Source organism: Amblyomma maculatum, chromosome 2, assembly GCF_055883805.1.
Source record: "Amblyomma maculatum isolate TAMU_Amacu chromosome 2, ASM5588380v1, whole genome shotgun sequence".
Taxonomy (NCBI): Eukaryota; Metazoa; Arthropoda; class Arachnida; order Ixodida; family Ixodidae; genus Amblyomma; species Amblyomma maculatum.
In genome coordinates this window covers 36,947,338-36,974,962 of record NC_139345.1, presented here as the reverse complement: position 1 = coordinate 36,974,962, position 27,625 = coordinate 36,947,338, and the positions used below count along the sequence as shown (strand labels likewise).

The window sequence follows — 27,625 nt, the reverse complement described above, 5'->3', positions numbered from 1 at the left end:
ACCGTCATTTAAAGCTAGAAAGAACAACGACCAAATACGAAGAAAATCACAAGGCACAGACAAGATTTCTCCAGATATGTTTTGTGAAGTTGTGGTGCTAGCAGCGTAAGATTAGATCCTTTTTTAAATGGTGTAGTAGATGAGGCTCGACATCTAAAAGCGACATCGGCCTTTCTAAAGGATGTGGTCATTGACCGCGGCTTACAGCGTGGTGGAGAGGACGACTGCTTGGTCGTTGGCGCGGACGAAGGCGTCCACGGCCTGCCACATCTTCCGCGCCGAGATGGGGTCCACGCCGCTCGTCGGTTCGTCGAGCAGCACTAGCCGCGGTGCACCGAGCAGCGCCATGGCCAGGCCCAGCTTACGCTGAGAGGAGCGGCTGCGAACAGCGGGGTCGGATATAGATCACTTCATATCGGTTCATCGCGTGCCATTCTAGCAGTGCCTATTAGTACGGCTGTCGGGGTTGACCCAAAAGTTGCTTTTGGCAGAGTTCCAAAAAACCAGCAATCACCACGCTGTTCCTGGCGCTGAAATCTGGCAACTTTTCAACAAACCGCAGATGGTGCAAGAGACGCCACCGGTGCCATGATATACAATCTTTGTCAAAAGTACGCGGCCCAAGAGGCTCGCTTCTAAGCACTGTAACGCGGCTCCTGGCATTATTAATGGGATATGAATGTAAGGTCGAGGAGAATGAGGGCGAGATTTGTCATCTACGATATTTCGAACGCTAGCCTTTGCCTTATGAGCCTTGTTACTGGGCTTAGAACACACATCCTTGGGCCGTGTACTTTTGACAAAGACTGTACGTTCGTCGCGTCCATGGTGCGAATGGCGATAAGAAAATTACATGGACTCGCATATTTTCTCCGTGGCCCTAATTCAGCAACATGGCGGCCACCGTGACGTAGGTCCTCCAGCTCAGGCATCGTCGTTGTTGTGTGGATACGTGTATGCAAATATTGTTGTTCCTTTTTCCCCATGCAGGCACAGCGCATTCCGGAACGCAGATATATTTAGACTTTGCTTTGCCTCTTGCAGCGCACGCACATTTCGGGCTCACAGCAGACTGTCTACGCTTGGTGCGAACTTGGCGCTGCTAAAGCTACGAATCGGGCAGGGGCGGATTTTATTGTGGGAAAGGAGGAAGAGGTTCACCCACTTGCAATCGAGAAACTTTGCATAGGAAACCCAAAATGAACCCTCACTTTTTCGATTAAACAATTCCAGGAAAGGATTGTAGGATAGTTAAGCTTTGCCTTAAACGTACGTAGACACGATAGCGCCTTTAAAAGTTTTAAAAATTTATTATCTCTGTAATGCCTCTATGCTACCAAAACAGAAGTTAGTTAAGTCACTTGCACCACACCACGTTCACTAGGTGTCCCTTTAATATGCTCGGAGCCTCGGTACCAACGACATTTTGTGGTCTTCGCGCTCTCTGCGCTATCTGGCATGCATACAGCCCAGGTTTGAGCCCCAATGGCGACCAATTTGCTTTGTTGCATTGCTTCTGTTTTTTGAAATACTCTCATTCGCATTTAATTATGCATTAATTAACGCACGTGAAAGCATCACGTGGGTATGTTTTCAAGGTTGTGTCACTAGAAATTTGTCGGCAGGATTACATTCCAAAGAAATGAGTGATAGGAAAACCCATGGTTGCACAAGATAGACGATGAAAACATCTCGCTGGAGAAAAACGTTGGTGCATGCAGAGTAATTAGTTAATTAATTAGGGCCAGTAAGGTCAATCAGACGTCGGACATGTCGTGTCACTAGAAGTTTGTCGACAGGATTCCGTTCGAACGAAATGAGTGACAAGGAAACCAATGGCTGCAATCGATAGAAGATGAAACAATCTCGCTGGGGAAAAATTTGGTGTATGCTGAATAATGAAATAGAGCTAATTAGGTAATCAAACGTCTAAATAGCCGAAGGGGTAACATTGATGTCCAATGGGAGTCACGTGGTACCCAACTTCCATGGGGTGTTACGTCATAGTGTGACGTCACAAAACAGAAGCCTGTTCTTTCACTTCTTTTTTCCATAAAAAATGCTTACGCATTCCCCCAATGCGGATGCCGCAGTATCTCAGACGCTTTTTAGACCTTCTCCCAACTCGTTAGATTTATTTGAATGAAGGGTGTTTGAAATTCCTGCGTGAGGTCATGCGGGTGACCCTGTAGACCAATTAGAATTTTTCCTGGACACCATCTTAAGCAATGGCGGCGGCTTTTCGGCGGTATGAGATGTATACGCTACAGCGTAATGCGTGGCTCAACTGGACACCCCCCAACCCCCCTCCCCTTTCCCCCCAACCATAAATTGACTTCCAACGTGATTGACCCCTTGAATGGAAGTACAATCAAGCTCACTGATAGCAATACAGGTTAGAGCGCTATTTTGGATCTCCCGCGGCACCATGAGCTTTTCTATGTTTTCTATAGTAAAATAAACCGGTTATAACAATGCAGCCATGGCGCATTACTGCTTACATAACACAGACAAACAAGTTACAACCTTAAAAGCGACAACCACGAAAACGCGCTACAGCAACATAAGCCATATCAAGTTAATAATGCAAAAGTGCGAGGAGCCGGCGAAGCCTACCGGCATGGGGAGGCAGAAAGACCGGAGGGCGGATGAGATTAGGAAGTTCGCGGAGATCGTATGGAGGAAGCTTGCATAGGATGAGAAAGGCCTTTGCCTTGCAGGAGGGTAGTCAGTCTGCTTATATGATGACAGTGATGATGAATTTGCAAAACCCGGTTCTGTTAAAGGGAACACCTTACGTGGCTACGTACACAGACGTCGTGCGCGCCAAGGATACTAGCATGACGCGGCGAATGCAAGGGAGAAGAGAACACAAAAAAGTCCTTGCAAGCGATAGAGTACCTACGTGACTTTATTTTAGCTACATGCCTCCAGTCGGCTATGTGCAGTAACTAGGCAACTTACTTGCTGAGAGATGCGAAAGAAATGTGCCGTGAATTAATGAATGGTGTGACTTGTAGATTTTTCAGCAAAAAAACGTTTTTATGCTATAACCCATTTTCTTGTCAAGAAATGTTCTGAAGTTTATCATTTTTTACATAACCTTCTAACAATAATGAAGTGCCAATGAAATGACATTGTTATAAATGTTATGTCATTATTGTTATAAATGTGTTTGGGTTTTGTTGGTTTTTCGTAGTGAACTTCAGTAGTGCGCTGCTTCATGTTCACAACAAAAGGGGAAGGTAAGAACATGAGCGGGATTAGAACAAATTATCAACTGTTGTGGCTTATGATATAGTAGTGTTTAACGCCCCAATGCGACTCAGGCTACGAGAGACACCGTAGTGGAGGGCTCCGGAAATTTCAACCACTTGGAGTTCTTTAAGGTGCGCTGACATCGCACAGCACACGGGCGCCTTGCTTTTGGCCTGCATCGAAAAGCGTCCGCCGCGGCCGGGATTCGATCCCGCATCCTTGGGCACAGCGGTCGAGCGCCGTAACCACTGCACCACCCCGGCGGGGCTATCAACTGTTAAAAGTAGGCAGAGCGCAAGCTATCAACTGGCAGCTGATAGTTTTCGTTCTATACTCTTTCATGCCACTTTTGCTTCACCCGTCGCTGTCAACTGAGAGTAAGGAAATAAATTAAGGAAATTCATGCGATTCAAGAAGTTCAGAAGTTCAGTGTAGACGTCTTAGGTCCCTGAAGGCTGGTCACAGATAGGCTGGCAATGCTATGAAATAGCTGTGGGTCCACATGAAAGTGGTGCAATGCATCGAGTCCCAGCATATTTGCTAGCGGTTGTTAGCTGAAACGGGCATATTAAACAGCGTATACCGTTAAGTTTTCTAGACAAAGGCGAACTATGCGCAATGGCATGACAACGTCGGAAAGAATGACGGAAAGGCTTCCCGGCACAGACAGATAGTCGAGGCAAGCGCGTACCAGTAATGCATCACAGGCTTGTCTGCCTCCCAATCGAGTTCGACGACTCGGAGTATGTGTTCCACCAGAGGGCGCACGTTCTGCGCGGGCAAAAGCCTCAGGATGGCAAGCAGGTACAGGTGCTGGCGGGCCGTTAGCTCGGGCTCGAATCCGCCGTGGCTGGGCTGCGTTGGAGCAGGATTCGGGAATGAATTCATAACCTTCTACATGCCAAGGTGTGACGATGCGGTCCCAGAGGCACTATCTAGAGCACGACTTTGATAAGCGTCTAACAGACGATCCGCAGCTAATGTGACTCAGTGGCAATGGCTTCCGGCTGCTGGGCCTAAGATCACGAGATCGAACGTCTGCCACTGTGACTGCATTTCGATGGAAGCCGAAATTAACGCCTTTATGCTTAGCGACGTCAGTGATTTTAAGGAACACTGTAGGCGGTCTAAATAATTACTGAGCCCTATACACCCAGACGTCTCCTCCTTCATGTTTTTCTTGACTCTTAATCCCCACTTTTCTAACAGCGCCGTTCAGGTTTGTAGTGAGAGCGAAACAATTACTGCGACACTTCTTTTTCCTTAAAGAAAGCATTTGCATGTGCACTGAGATTGCTCAGTCTCCCACGGACAGCACACCACATTTCTGCAGCCAGGTCAGGGCGTCTAAATATGAAGCTGTAAAAGCAAACTTAACCAAGAAGATTGCACTTGTGCAGAGTGCGAGAAATCAGAAGTAGTTTTACTAGAATGTGGAAACAATCACCCAGATATCGATGCAGGCAGAGTAAGTCGCTCTCAGGTTCTACATGGAACTTGTATGAAGCGATGCATGTTGTCGTTGGCAGCAGACGACGTGCAGAACAGGCAGGCTTCACTGAACTGACCGAGTGTCTCGTCGTTTTCTACAGTACACCAAGCAAATACGCGGCTACCCGTACGCTGCCCCACGTGCGTGCAAGATGTCGGCAGATTCCTGAGGAACGTATATGCGCGGACGTTGTTCACGAAAGACCGGGCGCGCTATGAAGAAAAGGCAAAGCGGTGCTGCGTGGAACTGTTCACGGTATACGCGCTGACGACTGCACAATGGGTTTGGACTTGTGGCCGCCCGTCGACATCGCCGACGTTCATGATTTGTTGTTCTGGCGACTATTTTGCAGCTTGCCCGGATTGGCGTCGATCTTTCGTCTTTTGACCATCCAAACGGATCCAGGCATATTTTTTGGATTCGTGAAGAATTCACATTCAGCCCGTCCGAACGCACCAGCATCGCCTGCGCGCATTTTATACTCAACAATGTAAACGCGGCTGCGGTGCACTGTGGTGCTCCGTCGTTTGCTGACAACGACGACAACATGATGAATTGCCCAGCATGCCTCTCTTCATGCAAGCTCCCTATAAAGGTTAGAGATAGCAGAGGTAATGTGAATTAATTCGCGGCAGGCATTAGAAGAAATCGATTGAAAGATAAAAGTTCAGGATTATAATTTTGTGGAACGTAAATGTCAATTTAAATTGTATGGTTCATTTTTGGGGGTTTAGCATTCCAAAGCGGCTCAGACTATGACGGACACCACAATGGAGGGTTCCGGAAAATTTCGACCCCCTGGTGTTATTTAATGGAGCGCAGACACCAAGTTTGATGGCATTTTTTTTTTCTTGCTAATGATATCCGTAAGACATAGACCAGGCTCAAACTACACACATATAAAAACATGCCTCTCGAATTCTCTAAATCAGCATATTGAAAAATAGCAATACCTTCTGAGCTGCGCTCAATTTTCGAAGTCAGCATGTGTTGTAAACGTCGGCCAATTTTTTTTTTAACACCAAGTTTTGGTTTCACAATACTTACGCACGTCACAGGAAGGTTAAGTTTTGCGAACATCGAAACAATATCGCCCAGCACGCACGAATTCCTGTTTGCATGCATGATATATACAGTTTATGTGAACACTATCGAACTATTCAAACGTGGATCACTATAACTGACAATCCACCGTTTTTTTTTCGCTCGGAGGGGTGCTCGTTTACCTGGAATCCGACAAGGTTGACATATCCAGCCCTGCGGGAGCGCAGGTCTTGCCCGTGGATGGTGCTGGACCCCGCCGTAGGCAGCAACACCCCGGAGAGCATGCGCAGCGTGGTTGATTTGCCTGCGCCACTCTGGCCCAGCAGGCCGACGCACTCGCCCTCGCGCACGCTCAGTGACAGGTCGCGCACTGCTACAAGGCGGCCGAAGGAGCGTTGTAGGCCGGTCGCCTCCAGAACCACGTTCGAAGGGGGCTGCGCGCGAGGCGGAGCAGCCCTGAAGTACATTCGGAGAGTCGCTCAGACTCACAGAACTACCACTGTTCACAGTTCGTGCTGTCAGTGTGCTTAACTTTGCCATGCCACCTGCGAGCCGACTTGGTTAGCTTAGTTGGTATAGACACTTCTCCAGCTGACAGTATCGGTGCAAGGCGTTGTGAGGCTTTCTCGTAAAAAGTTCTCTATCACGGAGAGAGGGAAGGGCGGAAATGGGGGTCTAGCTCACCCCATTCGTCTATTCTTGTACTTGAGAATGAAGTGCACTAGTCATGGCAGGGAATGTTTGACCACAAATTTTCAAGCACCGCCCATTTCGCTGCGCCAACCATATCTGGAACGTTAGAAAATGATCGTCAAAATGTGCCGGGGCTCGAGAACGGAGGGGCCTTTGCCAGACCTTCTGAGAGCCTACATTGAACGTCTTCGAAAACCGAGGAAACAAATTAAATCAGATCCAAGCATGACCGTCTCTGCGATGGGCTCGCCCTAAAATGCCCCCAAGAACTCTGCTATGCGTTCGAAGCCTGAAATCTCTTGACACAGTCGTTTCCCCCTCCCCGATTATTTCAATCCAGTAATTTTTAATTGCTCTTCTCACGAATGCGTTTTTTTTTTTTTTTTGTCAGCAAGCGAGCGCTGGCAGATAATCGCACCCGAGGAGAGGTCATCGACAGCAACGGTTGATTAGGGGCCATGCTCGGGGAGGTTGGCAGGGTCGGCGAACGCACGCTGCCAGCCACGGTCGCGGAGCCGCTAGGCGAACGGTTGATGAGCGGCTGTTGCGAGCTCGAGGGCCTCGCGCCGGGTGGCGGCCGCATGAGGCCGCTCGCCTCAATGGCGGCCAAAGCCTTGCTGGTGGCCGCTGTCGCCTGTCTCCAGCGCACGTTGGTGAGACGATGCACCAGTGGCACCAGCACGGCGTCGCCCAGAAGCAACAGCAGCAGGCAGACCAGGCCGCAGACAAGCAGGAAGGTCAGGTCGTGCACGATACTCGCCTCGCCCCACAGCAGGTCCTCCCAGCTGGGCACCGGCTGCGGTCACGACACCATAGCTGAGTATAAACAGGCGTTTGGCGGTGCAGCGAACTGTGCGACCTGAACCACTCATATAGCGCACAAGATACGCCTGAGAGAAAAAAAAATAGATGAGGACGGCAGCGCCATTTTAGCCTATTTCTCTTATTTTGTGACTGCATTTCTATATCTCTGACCAACTGGTGCCTTCCCGAGGCTACGAAGATTTTCTCTATGAGCAGATGATATGTAATCATAGGAATACGGAATATCCTTTCCACATGGCTTCCATGAGATTTACTCATGGCGAGTATTATTTCATACGGTGTCCGCGTACGTACTTCGGTTTGTCTGTATACGTGTTGCCTTTATCACCTGCGTATGTCTCATGCGGTTACCGTGCGTTTTCCAATTGTGACGGAAAACATTAGAAGCATTATGAGAATAGTTTGTGAGCCAGGGTTAAACCTCGACGGAAGTGCGACGCTGATTTGTAAAGTCACACCTCGCGCTCTTAGCAGCAGTTACGTCTATTTTTTCTTCTCTGACGTATGCTGCGCTTGTAAAGAACTGCACTACACGTCGTATAAATTTCCGGGATTTTCTCTCATCACTGCGAACAAATAAATGCATTAATCGTCTAAAATGCTATCCAGTCATGTATTTTAGAATGTCTTTCATTGATGATGCTCTTGCAAGGGGCTTTTGACCACCCAGGCTATACTGCAGCAGGATGTTCAAAGCAGTAAAAATATAGTACATTGAGCACAGTGGCAGAGCTCTATCCGCTTATCACTTTACCGCGCCTCATAGCAGATGGGAACTGTAGTTTCATGTGCAGAGTACTTTGTATCGTTCCTCTGCGGATAAACTTACCCGATTCTGCTATATGTTTTTTTTATTTTAGCGAGAAAAAAAAGAGAAACTTGTAAGCTGATACATGCTACATTTTAAGCCGCTACCTTGTTCCTGTCGCGCATTTCCAAAGGAGGTTCCAAAGAATCCCTTGGAATTTATCGAGGTACATTCATCCTCATCTGCCACCTTTAGCACTTCTTCGTAGTGCCCTTCTTCCAGGTACCACCTGGATAACATCAGTTCAGTTCAGTCGTTCAGTCGTGTCCGACTCTTCGTGACCCTATGGACCATGTCACGCCACGCTTTCCGGTCTCTCACTATCTTCCTAACATCACATAACTTCATCTGCAGTGCCTCGAGGATGCCATCTAACCATCGCGTTCGCTGCCTACCCCTTCTTCGGCGACCCTCAACCTTTCCCAACATCAAATCTTTCTCCAGCGACCCCTCTCTTCTCATCAGATGACCAAAGTAGCTGAGCTTTAACTTTATAATTTGACCCTCCAATGAGCAGTCAGGGTTTATGGTCGACAATATCGACTGATTTGATCTTCTGGCAGTCCAAGGAACTCTCAAGAGTCTCTGCCAGCACCACAATTCAAACGCGTCAATTCTTCGGCGGTCAGCCTTTTTCACAGTCCAACTCTCGCATCCATACATCACAACTGGAAAGACCATACCACGAGTTATACGGATCTTGGTTGGCAGATTAATGTCTCTGCTCTTTACTAGGCGGTCAAGGCTAACCATTGTTCCCTTTCCCAGAAGCAGGCGTCTCCTAATTTCATGGCTGCAGTCTCCTTCCGAGGTAATCTTGGAGCCCAAGAAGAGAAAATCTGTCACAACTTCCACTTTTTGTCCATTGATGCTCCAGGACTTGATAGGGCAAGACGCCATGATCTTTGTCTTTTTAATGTTCAGTTTAAGCCCAAACTTCTCACTCTCTTCTTGTACGCGCATAAGAAGTCTCTTGAGTTCCACTTCACTTTCTACCATTAAAGTGGTATCGTCCGCATATCTAAGGTTGTTGATACGTTTTCCAGCAATCTTCACTCCAGCTGAAGACTCGTCCAGACCGGCCTTCCTCATGATGCACTCTGCATATAGGTTAAATAGGCAGGACGACAGTATGCAGCCTTGCCTCACTCCTTTCTCAATCGGAAACCAATCAGTAAGACCATGCCCAGTTCCGACTGTGGCCTCTTGTCCTTCATGCAGGTTCCTGAGGAGACAGATGAGGTGAATTGGAACTCCCATCTCTTGGAGAACTTGCCACAATCTGCTGTGATCTACGCAGTCAAACGCTTTCGCATAATCAATAAAGCAGAAGTAGATGGGTTTCTGGAACTCTCTTGCTTTTTCCATGATCCAGCGAAGTTTGGCAATTTGGTCTCTAGTTCCTCTGCCCTTGCGAAACCCAGCTTGCACGTCCGGAAGCTCCCGATCCACATACTGCTGCAGCCTTCCTTGGAGGATTTTCAACATCACCTTGCTAGCATGCGAAATAAGCGCGATCGTGCGGTAGTTGGAACATTCTTTGGCACTGCCTTTCTTTGGAATGGGGATGTAAACTGACCTCCTCCAATCCTGTGGCCACTGCAGGGTTGTCCAAATCTTCTGACATAATGTATGCAGAATGTTAACAGCGTCATGGCTGAAGTTTTGAAGCAACTCAGCTGGAATGCCATCAATTCCGCTAGCTTTGTTCTTAGCAAGGCTGACTAAGGCCCATTCAACTTCACTCTTCAGGTTGCCCGGCTCGAGATCAGTAATCACAATCGTCTTATGTTGGGTTTGCACATTCGGGTCCTTCTTGTACAGTTCTGTGTATTCCTGCCACCTCTTCTTTATCTCTGAGGCTTCAGTGAGGTCCTTGCCTCGTTTGTCCTTTATCACGCCCAGCTTAGCACAGAAGCTTCCTTTGATATCTTTGATTGTCTTATACAGAGCTCTTGTGTTCCTTAATTGGCTGTTGTCCTCAACTGCTTGGCACTGTATGTTCAGGAAGGCATTCTTATCTCTCCTTGCTATTTTCTGAAAATCCGCATTGAGAACCTTGCATCTTTCTCTTTCCCCCATAACTTTTGCCATCCTCCTTTCCTCAGCTATTTGCAAAGCCTCTTCAGATAACCAGTTTGCTTTCTTGCATTTCTTTTGCTTTGGAACTACCTTAGTAGCAACTTCTTGTATTATATCACGAACATCAGTCCACATCTCTTCGGGCTCTCTGTCTTCTAGATCTAATTCTTGAGATCGAGTCCTCACTTCCACAGCATATTCTAATGGAATTTGATCCAGATCATACCTGAAAGGCCTTCTAGTTTTCTGCGTTTTCTTCAATCGAAGCTTAATTTTGGCAACAAGAAGCTGATGATCGGTGCCAGAATCGGCCCCAGGCCTTGTTTTTACTGCTTGTATAGCGCTTCTCCATCTCTGCCGGCAAAGCATATAATCGATCCGATTCCTGTACAGACCATCCGGTGGAGTCCATGTGTACAGGCGCCTCTTGTGCTGTTGAAAATGAGTATTCGCTATGGTCAGGTTGTTTTCTTGACAAAACTCTACTAGCCTCTGCCCAGCTTCATTTGGCTCGCCAAGACCGAACTTGCCTATAATTCCGGACATTTCTTCACTCCCGACCTTAGCATTCCAGTCTCCTATGAGAAAAACGACGTCTGATGATGGGGTGCGGTCTAAAAGGCATAGTAGGTCCGCATAAAATCTCTCAACGTCAGCTTCTTCAGCAGTAGTGGTCGGTGCATAGACTTGGATAACTGTTATGTTGAAAGGGTGACCTTGGATCCGAAGTGAAATCATTCGGTCGTTTTTGGGGTTGTACCCTAGCACTGCTTTGCTCATTCTTCTGTTTACTATGAGAGCAATCCCATTCCTTCTCTTGGATTCGTGCCCACAATAAAAGACATAATGGTCGCCGGAGTTAAATTCTCCCATTCCGGTCCACTTAATTGAGCTCGCTGATACCTAAGATATCAATGTTCAATCTGTCCATTTCTCGCTTGACGACATCCGGTTTACCTTGCGTCATAGATCTTACATTCCATGTTGCTATGTGATATATCTCCTTGCAACATCGGACTTTCCGGTCGCTTCCCGACACAACTGAGCGTCCTTTTGGCTTTAGCCCAGCCGCTTCATTCGTCCTGGAGCTACTAGGAATCGCCCTTTGTTCATCCCCAGTAACGTGTGGGACGCCTTCCAACCTGGGGGGCTCATCTTCCGGCGCCATATCTTTAATGGTATTGTGACTGGCCATAGGGTTTTCTTGGCAGGAAATACTGGAGTGGGTTGCCATTACCTTCTCCAGTGAATCACATTTTGTCAGAACTCTCTGCCGTGACCTGTCTATCTTGGGTGGCCCTACACAGCAGAGCTCACGACTTCATCGAGTTTCGCAAGCCCCTCCGCCACAAGACAGTGATCCATGAAGGGGCCTGGATAACATGGGTAACGTATAATATGGTCCTAACCACGTGGTCATGTTTGCGGTGCACTATTACACGGACATAGGTGGTCGATATATTATTAGTGAGTTTTATATTAGATGATTCTTCGTGTAATATTAGGGTTCAGATGAGGCGCCTGTCCACAAAGAGTGATAGGATGGGCAGAAATGTGACGACACGGATAAGTTGTAAAGGCTAAATGAATTCTGCGCATAAAAAATCCGGAGGGCTCCTTGCGCCCCCCAAGCGCACCGTTCTCTTGAGTCCCTCGGCCTCGGGGCAGCAGATGGCCAGCGAGGCCCTCCGCGCCAGCACCCGTGACCTCAGCTGGTCACACAGTGCGAGCCGCTGCTGCGTAGGCAGCTCGCACAGCTCTCCCAGAGCCTGCAACCGCAGCAGCCGCACCAGGCCGGCACTGAGTGCGGCCGAAGGCACGGCGCGGGCCGCAGACGTTAGCGAACGGCCTGTGGGAGCCGTGTCCGGACCCTCGGCGTCCCACACGAGCTCGAGCATCGTCGGAACCACGCCTGGTGAGAAAGAGTGCTGTTTTTGGAAAGACCACCGGGGGAGGTGAGGCAGGAGGGTGCGCCTGATCACATGGCTAATAAGCAAACCAATGTAGGGGGTGGCTCATGTGAGACATACAAAAGGAGCCAACAGCCAGTGACAGCAAGTAAACCATATGGAATTTGTGTGTGTAGATAAACGAGAAGCAATAAAGTAATCATGGAAATAATTGATTACAAAGTAGAAGAAAAACAATCCCAAATTGCCGTTGGGAGCCGAACCCGTAACCTCATGATTTCGCGTCCGGTGCTATAACGACTGAGCTATAAGCGTTGGCTGTTCACTCTTCCACTTTCTTAAAGGACACCGAATTTTGGTGGCATTTTTCCTCTTGTTAATGATGCGTAAGCCATTCCTGTATATAGATCCGCACACAGCTTTTGCCTACGACCGCTAAGTATAGCTTTCCTTTGTAGAAGGACACAACACGAGCGCTTTTGGCCCTCGTTTTTCGCGCTACCTTCAAAATGAACCAGATTCAACTCGCCCAACTTTCAGCCTTGCTACTATACATTTCTTTTATAACGGGCTCTATTACGTGTTCTAACTCGCAACTCTCCAGTCCAGCCTCGCTGGCCACCCTAATAGCTATTTATGTGGTGAAAAAGCGCTCGTGTTGTGTCCTTCTACTCTTGGTCCTCGCCTTTAGCGCTACCTTCAAAATGAATCCGAGTCATAAGTTTTACCAACTGCAACGTGTAGTAACTGCGATCTAATCTACTCCGCATCTCCGAAATGTTTCATTAATGAGAAAGCGCTGTTTATCCTAAAAGACGAGACTCTGTCATCATTTTTTTTCCTTTCGCAAACTCATCTGAAAGGAAAATCCCGATTATAATCACACTTTATATTCAATGTTGACAATTAAATTTCTGTTGTTGCGGCTTGGCTCGTGCCAAGGTGCACCAGCAACAACACGCCATGAGGCGACTCACCGAATGTGAGGCTGATAAAAATGAGGGTGACTTGGCAGCCTTTCGGGAAAATCTTGCTGACGAGATGCGCGGCAGGAACGGCTGCCACACCGTACGCCAGAAAGAGTGCAAGAGCTGCCGCTGCGAGGGAGATTAGATGGCTAATCAGAGAAATAGCTGAGATAGAACGAAATGGCGCAAGGGTCAGATTAAAGGACGACCGCCCACCACGCATTGAAAATTTATTAAATATTTCCTACCCCATTATTTTCCGCCAAAACAAGTTTAGGACCTCCCGTTTGTCGTGAATGTTTAGCTGTTGGAATGATCCGAGCGATAGATTGTAAACTTTTGCAACATATGGTACAAGGTTCAAGCAAAACTTCCTCCAGCTCTTCATCCATAAATATACTTCTGAATGGCGCCACACGGAGGTACCCTAAGCATACCTTAAAGCTTGGTGTTTATCAGAACCTGAAAACGACGTTAGGCGTGTACTCGAGATGACCAAAGCACAGTGGTGTCGAAGGTAATAAAGTGGGACGTGAAAATAGAACGTCAATTGTGGTTAATTTTAGGGCCTCCGGAGCATGCCATCTACCGATTGCCCTGCCATTAAGGTCACTTGCCTTGCATCTGCGTGGCGCTTAACAGGCGCACGACAAGAAGTTTAACGTGCAGCGCGATTGGGGTTGGGCTACCGGATCACAAACTGGCCGACTAATGAATGACCACGAGGAGCAAATCGAAGATCGACGAGGACGACGCACACAAAAAGAGAGCGCCCCTGTCCGCGTAGAGGTAGAGGAAGGGTGGCGCCATGGGCACGCAGAATCCGAGCACGTATATGGTGGCGAAGTCCCACAGAGAGTGGCTGAGCCAGTAGTCGAGACTGAGTAGGCCGGTCATGAGCTGCAAAAGCTGCAGGCCCGAGCTTCCCTCGGCGCTCGTCATGGCGGCGAAGAGGCCGCTTGTGGGCGCCAGCACCGCAGATACAGCGAGCACGCACGCCACCACGGGCACGTCGTTGAAGACGCGGCCCAGGACCCGCTGCGCGCTGGGTGTTGCTTTTCGGACTCCTGGTAGATGGCCGGCCTGCGCTCGTATGCGGGCGCCGCGCACCCGCGATGCATTGGCCAGCTGCGCCGCGTGCAGAGTAGTGAGTGCCGCCGCGCCGGAGGACCACCGCTCTCCGGACCACCACAGTGTCACCCAGTGACCGCTGCCGCCTGCGGAAGAATATGTGAGGCCAGCGATTAGGTGAGCGGACGCAGATGTCAGCGCCATCAGTATTAAGAAGATTGGATGCCTTTTCCACCCCACCGAATATATTGCGGGAAAAAATCAAATCTAAGCAAGTAAAAAAACAAAAACAAAAAACAAAAACAAAGAGGACGCGACGCCGATGCGGCGACGAATATCGAGCATTAGCTCATTGAAAACTATCTGCTGATGGCACTCACGCCTGCTTATCATGGCGGAATTAACCCCGACAATGTGGTTAAGACTCCTGGCTACTCAATCGGAATACCCGGTTTTAAACCCGACCGCCGGCGGCTACGCTTCGAAGGCAAAAGGAAAAGATGTCCGTGTGATGTGCGATGTCAGCGCATGTTGAAGATCTCCAGGTGGTCGAAATTACTCCGCAGTCCTCCACTACAGCCCCTCTTTATATCTTTCTACTGTCACTCCTACCTCCTTTCCCTTCGGTTGCTGCGCGGTCAGGTGTCCACGGAGAAGTGTGGCAGATACTGCTGTTGTTGCTGCGACTTTACGAAGGAGGAAAAAAATGCACAAGCCTGCCAACTAGCTCTAGCTGAGCCACCACCTTTGTCTCGTACGGACAGAGAGAAAAAAGACAAAAAGAATGAAAGGAAGAAAGAAAAAGACGCGCGTGTCAACAGCCGTCGTCCGCCACCGAAACGGCGGCGAGTGCAATGACGGGTTGCACAGCCACCTAACCCCTCCCTCCCACTCGACAGATATTGCGCTATTTTTCCTAAAGACCAACTTAGAATTTACGTAGGTCATGTGCTACACCCTGCTGCTATGCAATCTATTGCTCGATGTCACAATGAAGGAAGGATGTACAACTTCATTTTTGAACAAAGGTAGGGATTGCGATGGTAGTCAGCACGTACCTCCGAGACCGTGATCTGGATCACAGGAAAAGATTTGAGTAAATGTTGGCAACAAAAAGCAGTTTTGTCGACCGTGTCGTGTGAAGGATACAAAAACACTACGCAATTGCTCTGGCCTGTCTAAAAAACGAAACCTCCTCTGAATATATATGTCTTCAAAACTTGCGAAGTAGCTGACTGCATTACTCTGAAAAACCTTGAAAGCAAATGTTGTTTAATCTTGTGGACGCAAATAATACCCATTTTGAGCCGTTGTAGCGACTCTGCGTCTAGCTCATTGCTTATAAAACGACGGAATGATATATGTTCCGACACATTATTATTTTTTTTAAATGCCAGCAAATAAATGATAACATAGAAGAGAAGGTCAATGAACACAGTAAAAGGCAAGCATGAAAGAACAAAGAAGGGAAACGAACTGAAATGAGACAATTATGACTCCAATAGCTCCTGGCCATGATCCACCAAAACATTTTTCTTTTTTTTTTTCCCTAGCGTATGTGTGCATGTAGACCACCAGGCAGCCGCGGCTGACAGGTGAAAGTGAACAGCGCGAAGCCTGAAGCTGCCGTTCAGATGTCATACCGCAAGGCACCAGAAAATTGTAATGGGGCATACCGGACGTAACATTGCCTATTCGCGAGTCGCAATCGCGTACCTGGGCCGGCAGCTCCTGCGTGAATCTCGATTCCCCATCCATAGCGGCGCCACTCGCGTACGTCCAGTGAGCGCAGGTACGCCTCGGGCTCCGCGTCCAGAGGCAGCCGGTGCTCAACACCACTGTCCTCTAGCAGCGCGCGCAGCACAACACCCGCGAAGCCGGGGCTGGGTCGCCAGTCGGCCACGAAGGCAGCCAGCCCAACGCCAGAGGCGTCCAAGGTCAGGCGTTGGTGCACGTCGTCCGAGCCTATGGGGCCGTCCCGGTCTGCCAGCGACGCGTGCAGCACGTAGAAAAGCAGCCCGCTGGCCACCGCGGCGCAGGCCAGCGGCTGCCAGTAGGCCGCCAACAGCATCACCTTCTTCGTGGAAAGCGCTAAGAAGCGCCGGATCACCGCCAAACACAGCCAAGACCCCGAGAGACGCTCGCGGTGGCGTCGAAGCGCTGCGCCACCGAAGCACACATTTCTCCTCGCGAAGGCACTGGTTACATCAGTGTTCAAGCGTTCGCAAGCAAATGCCACGGGGCTACTGTAATCGGCTGTAACCTTGTGTCAGACAGCAGTGAAAGCTCCAATGTTACGCGAAGCGAGGCCTTCCAGAAGCATGCCCCTTCTTACCTGCCAAATACTAAAGCCTTCAGCTGTTTCGACTGCATAGTCATCAAGTATAGCCCGGGAAAACCGACTCGCCGCCAGGTTCAAAATGCCGCATCGTTTGTAGATCCGTTGCCGTAGATGGTGCATTTTCGCGAGTGACCATCCTCTGCGTAAAACCCCCTCTTATAATTTGGATTCTAAAGATGAAAGAGAAAAAAGAAAAGGAATTTAACTTTTTGGTAGTTTCACATTTTTGCCTGTGGCAAGTCGCCACAAAAGCCTTACTCCAAGACCCTCTATTAAACGATCTAGCTAGTCCACACTTGCATTGAAACATTGCTTTTAATGTCGCTCGCTTTAGCTTTCTCTCACAGGCCCATAAAAGATTATAGCTAAATAGAAGTTTTTGTGCAGTATGGTTTTATGCAAAGATTCATCTGTGCATAAAATATTTAAGAGATTTACGCAGAGATTCGCTTCGCTGGTTCATTGGCACGACAGTTTGCCAATGACAAAGACTGTGGACGCTGAAAGGGCCAACGTGACAGGCTGCGCTTATTGGCCTGTTCTGACATAAATATACAGTGCACCAAAATGCACCGCCGCAAGACGCAAAAGACATAAGACACAAGAGCGCAGTACCAGTGCATTTCTTTTCCTTTAGTAGTCTTCCTTCGGTGCGCTGTAAGTTTCTATCTAATGGATGCGGTGTGCTTATCGGTCAGGCCGACCTTCCAACACAAAATTTGCATATAGCACGCACCACAGCACTTCATCCCCCCCCCCCCCTCTTTTTTTTTTTTTTTAAACTTAGATGCTCATGATGCATGCATAAATTCTATTCTGTATCAGGTGACCCCGTCCCGCTTGTCGCGTCCCAAGTGCGAGCGCGCCTTTTGAAGGCAGTCAACAAACGCGACCTAAATGCTTAGCTCGGCGGCCATGGCAAACAGAGTGGCGGTTTTCCTTCTTGCAATTTAATGGCATCAAAATGTCTCAGCAAACAAAATGCCCGTTGCTTCATTTTTACTGTGCATTTGCAGACTGCCTTATCTCCGTGTTCTCACAGAAAAAATTATTGTTAACGTTACGGCCGGAAGCCGGGCCTCATCCGAGACTAAACTGATGAAGGGCAACAGACGCCGATGTCGCGCCGCACTAGCGCGTACTCACGTGGAAGTTTTTTTTTTTTTTTTTTCATATTTTACATGCTTTCTTTTTGAAGCGGAAAAGTTCTCCCATGGCGTCCATAAAAATACCAACTCTTGAATTCGATGTTTTTCGGCACGCTCTTTTATTTGACATTAAAATTTTTGCCGAAAATGCAAGGACTCATGCGTTATTTTTCAATGTATTTATTTACTATATTGAAAAAGAATACAAAAATACTCTGATTTACTACACACAGTGTTCAACACCACCGAAATGGCCTGCCCTGAATTGTTATCTGATACTTTCTCTAGCGTTTACGGATATTTATTTCAAAACCTGCGAGAGATAATTTTTTGAGGTACACGTTTAGGAGAACTTTACAGAAAGACCAAAATTAATGTCAGATGCATCTCAATAAATTATGAACCTTACTTTTGAACGAGACAGTGTTGAGTCTGCTGTTCGTGAAAACCTGGCAGTGCCGACGACGCACAAAGGAAATATTTAGGGCAGTTAAGCTCTGCCTTTAATGGTATGAATAAAGAGCGTTAATGGCTTCCGTCAATGGCTCCTCTTGAAGATCCTCATTACCGTACGCTCACTGACATGCACTTTGCTTAATCACTACGCCCTTTATAAGTACCTCTTTAACCTCACACTTGCTTATTAGCAAGCAGTGATAAGCTGTCAAGTTAAAGGACAGTCGACGTAGATATCAAGCCCCGTTTTAACCAAGCCACCCCTGGCGGCTAAAGGAGCATAGTGTCTAACTTGGGGATCCGAAGGTACCGGGTTCGATTCCCATCTCGCCTTCCATAAACATTCTTTTCAACACAGTTAATTTACTTTTCAACACAGTTAATTTACTTTTCAACTCCCCCAGTTTAAGTTGACGTTAAACGTTTTCAGTCAATCCGGATTTCCCCTGTACGCGGACGCCGGTGGCAGGCACCGCCGGTTTTTCGCTGAGCGGAAGCCTTACGGCTGTCGAGTTAAAATCCGGATTGGTCGAAAAAGTTCAACGTCACAGTGGCGAAATTAAAAAAGTGATGGCAATTACATGTTCAGTGATAACAAGCTGGCAACATATAGCAAACATTATTAAGATTTATCAGTACAGAAAGTAAATTAATGGCGCTGAAGTGACAATTAATGGTGACATGGCAATCGAACCAGGGGCTTATGGAACTTTTGGAACATGAGTCCGACCCACTAGTCTCTAGGTCACGCAGGCACGTCGATCCGTGATTATAGTGGGCTTTATATCTATACGCTATGTGGTATTTTACATAATGTGGCAGCTCACAAATGCACGCTTATGAATATGTATGTGAAATTACAGAGACGATAATAAAGGGAGTAGTGATTGAGCGAATATTGAAGAGCATGTTGGTGGAGGGTGAGTATGCGAACAACGATCGGCAAGAGAAGTCGCTGACGGGAGCCAAACTAACGTTGACGCCACCCCCGAGAACGCAACAATTGACATTCGCTATAACAGAAGTGGGGCACCAGTGCATTTCAGGTACGAACCTGCGTAGCTGTAGTCGTCGCTCGGAACCCCCGCGTACCTCGGCTCGTGGATGCGATTCCAGATTCTGCAAAGCAAATGGCAAGTGCAACTTGGATCCAGCGCATGCCCGCCGCATCCCGCATAGGTGCCTTCGAACACCTCTGATGAAAACTGTCCTAGTGATCTCCCTCATGGTGGACTTACCGTGCACTACCACTTGAGTACTCATACTGAAGTCCTTCGAATACAGCTAAAGAAACTGGACAGCGTTACTGGTTGCGTCACTGCTGCTAGGTAGTGTCTGGCGGTGGCACCGTAAAGAGTCAGTTGGGTCGCTTTGAATATCGGCCGCAACATCGGTGGTTGCAAGCAAGATATGCAAAGCTATAAGTGGTTCGTTACTAACTTTTTTATGTTCGTTAAGCGGGAATGCTTTCAATCTTAATGGCGGTGTTTTCTGAAATTTCTTTTCACAGTGATAAGGGCTGCCAACCGCTCACTTCTTCGATCCTGGTGATCTGCCTCGCTAAACTATTCTGGCTTCTCGTTTAATACGATACGCTCTAGAAGGGGTGGAGGAGGCGCTTCTGTAAATGTGGGATGGTGCTCTGTAACGCTCAAGGGGGCCTTCACCGCTACCTCATTGTGTGTTATACTTATGTTTCCCGGCCAGTCACTCGTCACGCATGCCTTCTTTCTGATAATCCACTCACGCTACTATTTCATTCCACCATTGCTTATGCTGTACTGGCTCCATTTTAGGTGAAATGGGTACTCAGGCTAAGATATGTGGCGTGGGCGGAAATGGAGACAAGGGCTGGACCTGGACAAATTAAAGCTTTGCTAGCAATGTAATTTGCGACTACGTTCCTGCGAATCAGACGAGTGCGAGGTCAGTATTGTGGCACAATATCACGAAGAAAGCTTTGTTCTGCGACCTTTTCAGGTAGCCGACAGTAGCGTTGCAAAAGTAGTGGCAAGAGCAGTTCAATGTACGCTAGCGCTTGTTTCCCACAAGAAAGGTCCCCGCCACACCAAAGTAAGAGAAAAAGGTTGCCACATCTTCGTGAAAAACATCGCACCAGGCCCCGGCGTTGCTTCCCCGAATAGACATATTGCGGGAAACAATCATTCCGAAGGATTGGAAAAACAAACAAAACGTCGTCAAAGTAGTGCAACAGTTGTAAAAAGCATTACAAAATACTCAGAGCAGAGTGCGGCAATCGCTCCCTCTAGAAATGTTAAAGGGCTCGTAAACCCTTCCTATCAGTTTCGTAAACGGAAAGGAAAGAAATGCAGTAAAGAATAGCAGAGCTAGAACAGAGTGAGTAGGTGAGGTCAAGAAATACACGGAGATGATGCGATAGGCATGGATGCAATTATTCGCAAGCTCGGAAAAACCTTCTAATGGGCAACCGTACTCAGAGCAGGTTCCCTATTCGCACCGACCTCATGACGCCGTCCTCGATGGTGCTGTAAGGCTCGCCGACGTGTACGAGTCCCATTTCAAGCTTCTCTCGGCGCAGTTCATGGGCGAGCTCACGCGCCTGGGCCACCGTTACACCGGGCAAGTACAGCATGATCTCCAGCCCGATCTCAGACAGCACCCGGTGCTCCGGCATCCACGAGTTCAGACGCGCCCGGATAATCTCACTCGAGGCAAACAAGTGCCGAAGTAGGCACAGCCGGTAACCGAGCCCTGCGCACGGGGTTCGCGTGCACCCGACGTACGTCATACGAAAGGTGATGACGAATGCTGCCCCATCCAAAAATTAACAAGCCAATTTTTTTTTCAGTAAGAAGTCGCGTATTAAAGCAATTTTCTGCGCCTGTCAAGGAATTTCAAACCTTGGTGAAAATTAAGCTCAGCCTTTAAGTGTACGCGGCTACCGTTGTTGACCGTCGTTCGCGTGCATGCACTATGCTACTCGCATATTCACTTCTCTTTTCACTTGCGACTGTATTATATCAAACATACCCACTAGCATACAGACGTAAGCTACAAGATTATATGAACTCCGCCGGGGTGGTGCAGTGGCTAGGGCGCTCGACTACTGTGCCCAAGGATGCGGGATCGAATCCCGGCCTCGGTGGGCGCTTTTCGACGGCGGCGAAAAGCAAGGTGCCCCTGTGCTATGCTGTTAATGCACGTTAATGAACCCCAGGTGGTCGAAATTTTCGGAGCCCTCCACCCTGGCGTCTCTCATAGCCCGAGTCGCTTTGGGACGTTAAACCCATAAACCAAATCAACCAACCAACAATATTATATGAAGGACCATGCAACATAGATAAAAAGCTCCGCTTTATACAGCCGTGCATGCGTGTCCCGATGGCCTAGGGGTATCGTGTATGACTCAAGATTCTAGGAGCCCGGGCTTGATTTCCATCTCACCCTACCATCTCAAAGGAGGTGATCAAGTTGATTCCTGCCTGAGCGAAAAATCACGAGCATGCCAGTGACGGCTGGTATAGCTGTCCGGTGACACTTCCGGGCAGTGATTGGTCAGCGGGTTGCGTGACGTCACGAGACCACGTGACATGGCCTGATTAGCAGAAGCTTCATGCAGCGTGGGATGGAAATTGAATCTTGGTTCCCTCGGATCGTTCTCTTCTTGGTTCCCTCGAGTCGAACATGCTAACTATTGGCCCCGCAGGCAGTTCGTGCGGCCTTGTTAGCAGAGCTTTATATCTTTCACTAAATGTGGTAGATTATAACTGAAGGCTATGCGTTAAAAGAGATTATTAGAGGCAGAAATGGGACATTAATGATTAGGCGAGAAAGAGTATTCGTATATGTGTATGAGGATCCCCAAAAGGAGCCGCAGACAGGTATCGTTAAAGTTGTTTCGTCCCACTCTTAACGGTGGAGCTTCCCAGGGGTTTGCTCAATTTATTCCTACTTAATGTCAAAAACATATCCCTGTTGGTTTCTTATTGCAACTTTTATTAGGCGGTGCGAGCGTGGGACAAACTTTAGAACCAGGATTTTGCTGTGCACTGGAAAGTTACACCAATACTCATCAATATGTTAATAGCAAAATCTTGCAATGTTTCAGTTTTGTCTCAGGATGATTGTCAAAAACGGGCCTTACTGGTTTTCTGCAGCTCCGTGTCAGCGCAGCACATACTTATATGGCAAGTTTTTTTTTTCTATGCAACGGAAGATTAGGTGATTAGTATTCATACAATCATAGCAGTATTCTAAAGAATTGGAGGCTTAGATCACAGTAAAATTGTGACGGCCAGGAAAGCTGTATCGGCGGATAAATAAATTCTGCATGCGCGATAATTATAATTCACTTTCGGGAACCTCTAAAAACGTCGTTGTTTTCAATATGTCGGTTCGTTGTCTCTGCGATACTAGTAACAATGATAGCTCAGTACTCAGTTTTCGGAAAGTTCGCACCTATAAGGACAGCCATCTCTATACTCCAGCCATGCCTGGCATCATGGCGGCTTCTGTTGCGTGCCCAGTGTGTGTGCCTCCTACTTAATCACGCTAGCACCGCAAAATGGCGACTGGTGAGGCTTAGGGGAACATCTTTTATAGACGAAGTGGACAGAAAATATCACTTAAGCGTTTTAAAAATACAGACAGCATGATTAAAGCCCATCTTCTTACTAGAACGTTTGCTTCGTTACGGAACTCGTACGCCCATGTTTTAGTGCAGAGGAAATTTGACTAGGAAGGCGAAAGATGGTGGCGCCGTCTGGGAATGATAAGCCTGCTATATTAGCAACGTATTAAATTAATCTTGTTCGTGTTTTCACACACAACAAGAAGTAGAAGCAAGGGCATACGATGTTGTCATAGTGGCCGGCTACCTTAATTCCTCTTTTTCAGCATCGTTGTAGACAGATACGGTTCACGCGCGAACCAGCATGTTCATTTTACTATGAGAATACTAAATAAACGCGATTCGCTAATATTGATTGCATTATGTAGGTTCTACGACCTGAATTCATTAAGGTTGCGTTCAATTCATGGAAAATAATAGAAAAAAAGGTGGCAGACAAAAGATCTCCTTGCTTTTCCTGCGAACCGCTTGAGTTTGCCAAGTACACCTAAGACATAAGCTAGCCGAAGGAAACGAGCTGCTCACTGAGGTCTTTGCGAAGGTTGTCGACGGTGTCATTCAACTGGACGACACCCCGCGCCAGCACCACTGCACGGTCCGCCAGCACGTCAACTTCGGCAGACTTGTTGGATGTCATGATGATCGTCGAGGACCGGCGCATTATCCACAGCAACTGCGTGCATATCCACTGTTTAGTTGCACGCTCAGTACCTATGCAAAATATATACAAAGACCACCTGTGGAGCTTTGCAGTGGTGAAGCTGGCTGTTCACGTTTGTGGCGCACTAATGTCAAACTTTTCTCAACAGCATATATATATATCGATTGTGTACGGAAGAGCTCAAACTTGGTTAAACTTAAAGATGCTTTTCCAGAAACAGTGGAAAGCGGTTCCAAAACTCTTCTGGTTAGAGCACCTAAAAGGGTAGTTGACGAACGTTTAGGTGAGCCAGAAAAGCCTCAGAGGTTCCTCTATCGAAGAACGGCAATCACGGCCGATGTTCAGGCAGCGTGATAAATTAGATAAGTCAAAACTAGCTTACTAGAGGGGATAGTAATGAACTTTCACCCAACCCCAGACTTATTAAATTACATAGCCGCACAAGACGCAACGTTACGAGTTCCTTCGCCAACTTTGATAATATTCTCATGCTGTGTCAAGGACATGCTAGAATTTCGGATCAATATAGCGCAAAAAAAGCATCGATATTAGCTGCGCGGGTGCATCCAGTAGAAAATGGAAAACATTTCGAGAATACAGGGAAGATGAACTTAATGGAGCACCCTCAGAAGGGCAAATTATCTATCTGCATCTAGCATCGCATCAGTTTTCGAGGTTCTTACGTTCCCGTGTATAGAGCGGTATAAGAAATGGCAGCAATGTCAGCGAAAGCCAAATGCGACATGTCACCCCCGCATAGTCCAGGCTGTATATTTCAGCACCGCTCGTAATTCCGCTGGAGTACGTGCGCAGTTCATTCATTCGGTCCCGCAAAAAGTCGCGCAATGTTTGTTAACAGACATAGCAGCAGTTGCATGTGACCGTATACGTCGGAAAATAATATTCATCATTAGTTCCGTTGAGATAATCATACTCAACCAAGAGTCGCAGAAACCTGGTGCAATTGCACGTCCTCCGCGCTCAGAGCTAATAATAGCAGGTGCGCCGGGCAACGTCACCCAGTTTTGTAAGAAGATAATTCTTGTAGCAATGGCAACGGCGAGGCATCGAATTCAGGTTTGCGTATACGTTACATTTGCAGCAAACATCAGCCGAGGCATAAATTTTCTGGTACGCTCTGTGATACTGAACAGACTACGGTGCTGTACCTTCCACACGTCAGCCTGACTGATGGCGTCCATGCCTGCAGTGGGCTCGTCCAAAACCAATACTTCGGCTGGTCGCGACAGCGCAACAGCGAGCGCCACCTTGCGTTGGACGCCTACTGCCAGCGTGCTGATGGGAGCGTCCGCGTAATCGGCCAGCCGCATATCTTTGAGCAGAACCGTGGTGTCCACCAAGCGACGCGCGGCTGGAGTTGGGCTCGACGTGTTCAGCTGCGATGAAGTGGAGCGGGACCAGATATCTTCCCTCAGCACTTGATAAGTGCGCGCTACCACAGGATCTTGACTGCTCAGAAATTGATAACATTCGATCCCACAGACCTACTTAATGCGCACAAGTCAGTCGCAAGCCCATCAATTCAAGTCGGTAATAAAACACTTCAGATAATGCACCAACAGTTTCTAAGCACAATTTTCAAGAGCTGCATAAGTTTAGAGCCTGAAAAAGATTACAATTGCAAAAAATAAGTCCAGTGTGGAAACAACTTAGAGAATACAGGAAAGATGAACTTAGGTAAAACACTCTCCGGAGGGCTGATTATCTACAATCTGCACCCAATATCTCATCGGTGTTCGAGAGATAATGTGTGTTTATATATCGAGGCCATCCCGTGACACAGCCTAATAAAGGCTGTTTCTATCCCCCATTAGATGCCAGAGGAACCTCTTTACGTTGTCTGCGAAAACACTCTCTGAGTAGATTAGGAGAACAGCTCGCTTTAGAGCCGGAAGGCCTACCATGTGGGAGAACTGGATGTGCTCCTTGACCGTCATGAAATCAAAGAGAGTGCTGTGCTCGGCGCAGTAGCTGATCAAAGACCGCGCTTCACGCAGTGCGCATTGCACGCTCACATCGTGCACGTATATGTTGCCTTCGTCCGGTTGAATAATGCCTGCGAAAACGCCACAGTCGGTTTCTTGTGGCTTTTGAACAGAAACTCAATCAATCAGGCCTGTAAAGCGTGCTTTTTCTCAATGCGACTCAATATGCGGCGAAGCCAACAAACTTTTAACGTTACATCGAGTGCGCGTCAATATCTTCGCGAACAACAAGCTGAACCTTACAAATAAACAATCTAAAACTAAGCGCTTAGTATATGCTCCACCATATACTCCCAACCCCCCCCCCCTTTTTTTTTTAATTCCCCTCGTTTTTTTTTTTTCTTTACTCTTCTTCCTTCCCATAGTTCCCCGCACCTTCCCTCCTAGTGGCCAGCTCAGAGCCCATCTTAAGCTTCTGGGCATGCTGGATCCAGCCTTCTGTTTTTTCCTTTCTTTCTTCAAAATTATCAACGTTTTAGAGACCGCTCTACTTTAGAAACCACTTTTACCCGACTGTATTTTTGTGATTTCTTTCTTTTTGTTCCAATTAGTTTTCCTTAAATTTTTCTTTTGGGCGTCTGCCCCTTTTATTTTTAATTGATTTTTACCTGCGATAACTTCTGGTTTCGGTGCGAGCGTTCTCTCAAATTTATTTAATTTTTTATGCTCTGACAGTTTTACAGTAAAGAGAACAGAAATACGTCCCGGCTTGAGACAGCGGCATTACGAGAGCGATAGTGCACGTCTAGTGGCGATTCCCGCCCTTCAGCGTTTTGGAAGAAGGACAATGCCGGGGGATGGTCTTTGCTGCCCCGAGGCCTAAACCTCAGGCGCCATCTGTGACTTCTGGTGGGCACTGTGCCAAGGCTGATTTAACGGGCTGTTTGGGTGGGGAACAAGTGTAAATTCGGATTCAAAATGTAATCAAGACGTATTTCTTCCTTTATTAAACCTTTCTTTTGTTTAATGCTTGTCCGGGAAGTTTTTGCCCGTGTGCTGAGAGATGAAAGAGCCTAAGGGTGCGAACTTTATCGTCGAATGTGATCATCTAGAGCAATAAGGAAGCTTTAGTGAAAGAAAATTATTTAATTAGTCATCATCCAAATGTAGAAAGACGGTAATCGATGTTGCGTGAATAATGTTCGACCACTATAGATGCGCTAACATTGGGCGGACGAAAAAGATGAAAATGTTCATGAGGATTGGTATTGCCAAGAGCGGCGAAAAATTCCTGAGTTTCATTGCCCTAATGTGCGCAGTTGCTCTAGCTAAGAAAGCAAGCGACCGAAGCGCCAGAAAATATTATTTTCCATGTTCGGCTCCCGAGCTTGCGAACTTTCACATCATTCCAGAATTCACTAGAATTAAAATTTTAAACGCCAGATCACCACTCGCCGTTTCAAATGCGAACAACAGGTAAAAGCCAAGTAATCTGCTATCTGGTGACCGCACTCATTCAAAAATAGTTTTTTGATAAACGAAACATATTTGCGATTTTCTTGTCTAAAACCTAAAGCATGCACGAATGTATGGGCGTACCACATATCATTTTGACCAGTGTGCTCTTGCCAGAGCCGCTGTGTCCGAAGATGACGTTGACGCGGTTGCGTATGAAGTCGATGTATAGGTGCTCCATTTGGACGTTTCCCACACGCTTCTTGACGTCCACCAGGCTGACAGCAGGCTCGCCCGCGGCGCTGCAGCAGTGCATGTCCGGTGGCTGCGAGTTGGGCATGCAACTAGGACCGAATTGCTCCGTTCTCAGCAGGTCGATGACGTCCAAAGTGCGTGAACCGCCAAGGACCACCATATTCGTGCTGCCTTTATAGTATTCATGGCTTATGCTCATACCTTGACTGCTTATATTGACAAGCGTCGGGCTTGCAATCAAAGGTGGCGCTGCAGTCGGCAGCAACGAGTGGTGTAGACGAAAACGTAGCATGCTTGCACTGCGTCAAGTGACTTTGCCTTTTAGACTATCCCGGTATGCGATTTTTCGGTATGTGCACATAGCTTGTGATTAGAAACACTTTCATTTATGCCTAGACAGTTATGCTTTTTTTTTTTAATTGTTCCCCAAATTGAATTGCGGAACCTTGCATCGGCCCACTTCATCGCTCCAAATTGGCAGGAAAAGCGCGGCTGCGGCGGGCGACTGGGTTAACCTATTAGATGTAATAGAGGAAACGAGATGTAGAGGGAAATAACTTGCCTACAGTCTAAGATTCTCAGCTTTCGATTCGGTTGCTA

At 47.6% G+C, this 27,625-nt stretch overlaps 1 protein-coding gene across 1 annotated transcript; it reads right to left on the bottom strand.

The window, feature by feature from the left end:
- Positions 1-201: 201 nt before the first annotated feature.
- LOC146198375 (ATP-binding cassette sub-family A member 17-like) lies at positions 202-27,110 on the bottom strand. Its single transcript, XM_084591887.1, has 14 exons — positions 26,915-27,110; positions 25,292-25,446; positions 24,539-24,766; positions 23,234-23,381; positions 20,580-20,829; positions 19,151-19,215; positions 15,868-16,242; positions 13,839-14,297; positions 13,090-13,209; positions 11,840-12,114; positions 6,906-7,283; positions 5,977-6,228; positions 3,950-4,113; positions 202-379 (listed from the first exon to the last, which is right to left on the bottom strand). Exons 1-14 carry the CDS (start codon positions 27,108-27,110, stop codon positions 202-204), a joined length of 3,243 nt encoding a protein of 1,080 aa, XP_084448013.1.
- Positions 27,111-27,625: the final 515 nt, after the last annotated feature.

Bases quoted from the DNA above. Each gene is read 5' to 3' on its own strand.
- LOC146198375 (XM_084591887.1), bottom strand. From the start codon at position 27,110: ATGCCCAACTCGCAGCCACCGGACATGCACTGCTGCAGCGCCGCGGGC. The intron at 14,298-15,867 runs GTACGCGATTGC...ATTCTTCCGCAG, and splicing joins CGCAGGAGCTGCCGGCCCAG to GCGGCAGCGGTCACTGGGTG. The intron at 4,114-5,976 runs GTAAACGAGCAC...GCTCCAACGCAG, and splicing joins TCAACCTTGTCGGATTCCAG to CCCAGCCACGGCGGATTCGA.